The sequence below is a fragment of the Oncorhynchus nerka genome, unplaced genomic scaffold (assembly GCF_034236695.1).
Source record: "Oncorhynchus nerka isolate Pitt River unplaced genomic scaffold, Oner_Uvic_2.0 unplaced_scaffold_1044, whole genome shotgun sequence".
Lineage (NCBI taxonomy): Eukaryota > Metazoa > Chordata > Actinopteri > Salmoniformes > Salmonidae > Oncorhynchus > Oncorhynchus nerka.
Window position 1 is genome coordinate 198968 of NW_027040265.1, and position 2348 is coordinate 201315.

Consider the following 2348-nt stretch of genomic DNA (forward strand, 5'->3'; position numbering starts at 1 on the left):
TCCATCTCTTCTCCTTCCCTCTGTTCTGGATTCTGTATCCTTCCCTCTGTTCTCGATTCTGTATCCTTCCATCTCTTCTCCTTCCCTCTGTTCTGGATTCTGTATCCTTCCACCTCTTCTCCTTCCCTCTGTTCTGGATTCTGTATCCTTCCATCTGTTCTCCTTCCCTCTGTTCTGGATTATGTATCCTTCCCTCTGTTCTGGATTATGTATCCTTCCACCTCTTCTCCTTCCCTCTGTTCTGGATTCTGTATCCTTCCACCTCTTCTCCTTCCCTCTGTTCTGGATTCTGTATCCTTCCATCTCTTCTCCTTCCCTCTGTTCTGGATTCTGTATCCTTCCATCTCTTCTCCTTCCCTCTGTTCTGGATTCTGTATCCTTCCACCTCTGTTCTGTCCTCTGTTCTGGATTCTGTATCCTTCCATCTCTTCTCCTTCTGTCTGTTCTGAATTCTGTATCCTTCTCTCTGTTCTGGATTCTGTATCCTTCCATCTCTTCTCCTTCTGTCTGTTCTGGATTCTGTATCCTTCTCTCTGTTCTGGATTCTGTATCCTTCCCTCTGTTCTGGATTCTGTATCCGTCCATCTCTACTCCTTCTCTCTGTTCTGGATTCTGTATCCTTCCACCTCTACTCCTTCCCTCTGTTCTGGATTCTGTATCCTTCCATCTCTTCTCCTTCCCTCTGTTCTGGATTCTGTATCCTTCCATCTCCTCTCCTTCCCTCTGTTCTGGATTCTGTATCCTTCCATCTCTTCTCCTTCCCTCTGTTCTGGATTCTGTATCCTTCCATCTCCTCTCCTTCCCTCTGTTCTGGATTCTGTATCCTTCCATCTCTTCTCCTTCCCTCTGTTCTGGATTCTGTATCCTTCCATCTCTTCTCCTCTCTGTTCTGGATTCTGTATCCTGTGTCTCTCTGTGTGTCTCTCTCTCTCTCCCATCCCTCTCTCTCTCTGTCTCTCTCTCTGTCTCTCCCATCTCTCTCTCATCTCTCACTCTCTCTGTCTCTATGTCTCTATCTCAGTCTCTATCTCTCTCTGCTCACTGGTCAGGAATGGATCACTGCCTCTGCATGCATGATTAATCCTACTCTCTCTCCATCCCACGTTCTCTCTATTACTATCTGAGTGAGTGAGAGAGAGAGAGAGAGAGAGAGGACAGAGAGAGAGAGAGAGAGAGAGAGGACATATATATATATATATATATAGAGAGAGAGAGAGAGAGAGAGAAAGAGAACAGAGAGAGAGAGGCCTATAGGTGTAGCAGTATTTGGAGACCATAGCTCGAGGGGGGTCAAAGTGCTGACAGTGAGCAAAGAGGCTGCTGAACTCATCTAAAACCACAGTAAATGGTCTTTAGGAGGCCAAGCCTTAGATAAACATTACTCAATATATCTCTAGATTAGGAAGAGAAGGAGACAGAGAGTGACACATGGAGGAGGGAGAAAGAGAAGAGGATAGGGAGAGAAAGAGATAGAGAAAATCAGAGAGAGAGAGAGGGTGAGAGGAGAGGAGAGGAGGGAGATGAGATGAGAGGAGAGGAGAGGAGAGGAGAGGAGAGGAGAGGAGAGGAGAGGAGAGAGAGGAGAGGAGAGGAGAGGAGAGGAGAGGAGAGGAGAGGAGAGGAGAGGAGAGGAGAGGAGAGGAGAGGAGAGGAGAGGGGTATATACTCAGTCTTTCATGTGTTTTCTACAGGTAGAAAGGAAGGAAATGAAGGATAGAGAGAAGGTGTGATAGAAGGATAGACTCACTCCTTGATGTGCTTCCTACAGGGAACAGAATTCCTCATACAGGTTCCAGTGAGCCTCTCCACGTCTTCGACGATGACGAAGGGTTTCTCCTCCAGAGTCACGATGGACAGATGGTTGTCATCCGTCTCCGCGTCGCCGAACGAGTTGAAGCGCGGCCACACGTGGTACTTCAACGTCAGGCTACGGTTGTCCAAACGACCCATCTGGAGACGCACAGGGACCGAGGATTACACAGCTGAACACACACACACACACACGGAGCCCTTCAGAAAATATCCATACCCCTTGAATTATTCAACATTGTGTTGTGTTATAGTCTGCATTCAAACTGGATTAAATATCATTAGTTTTCTCTCACCCATCTACTCACCATCACCTCATAATGAAAAAGTGAAAACATGTTTTTATACATTTTTTTTACAAATGTATTGACAGTTTAATACAATAATATCCAATTTACAGTTCTAGAATCCCCAGAAACTGTCCTTTACTGTCCTGATCCTGCAACAGTTCTAGAATCCCCAGAAACTGTCCTTTACTGTCCTGATCCTGCAACAGTTCTAGAATCCCCAGAAACTGTCCTTTACTGTCCTGATCCTGC

General features: G+C 46.1%; 1 protein-coding gene across 1 annotated transcript in view; it reads right to left on the minus strand.

Annotated features, from left to right (window-relative positions):
* Window positions 1-1950, minus strand: part of LOC135570197 (glutamate receptor ionotropic, NMDA 2A-like) — a gene marked incomplete at its 5' end in the record, with an annotated part of 55001 nt that extends 53051 nt beyond the window's left edge. The window contains one exon of the mRNA XM_065016306.1: window positions 1748-1950. Within this exon, the coding sequence (XP_064872378.1) occupies window positions 1748-1950 (203 nt within the window). The remainder of the gene's footprint in view (window positions 1-1747) is intronic.
* Window positions 1951-2348: the final 398 nt, after the last annotated feature.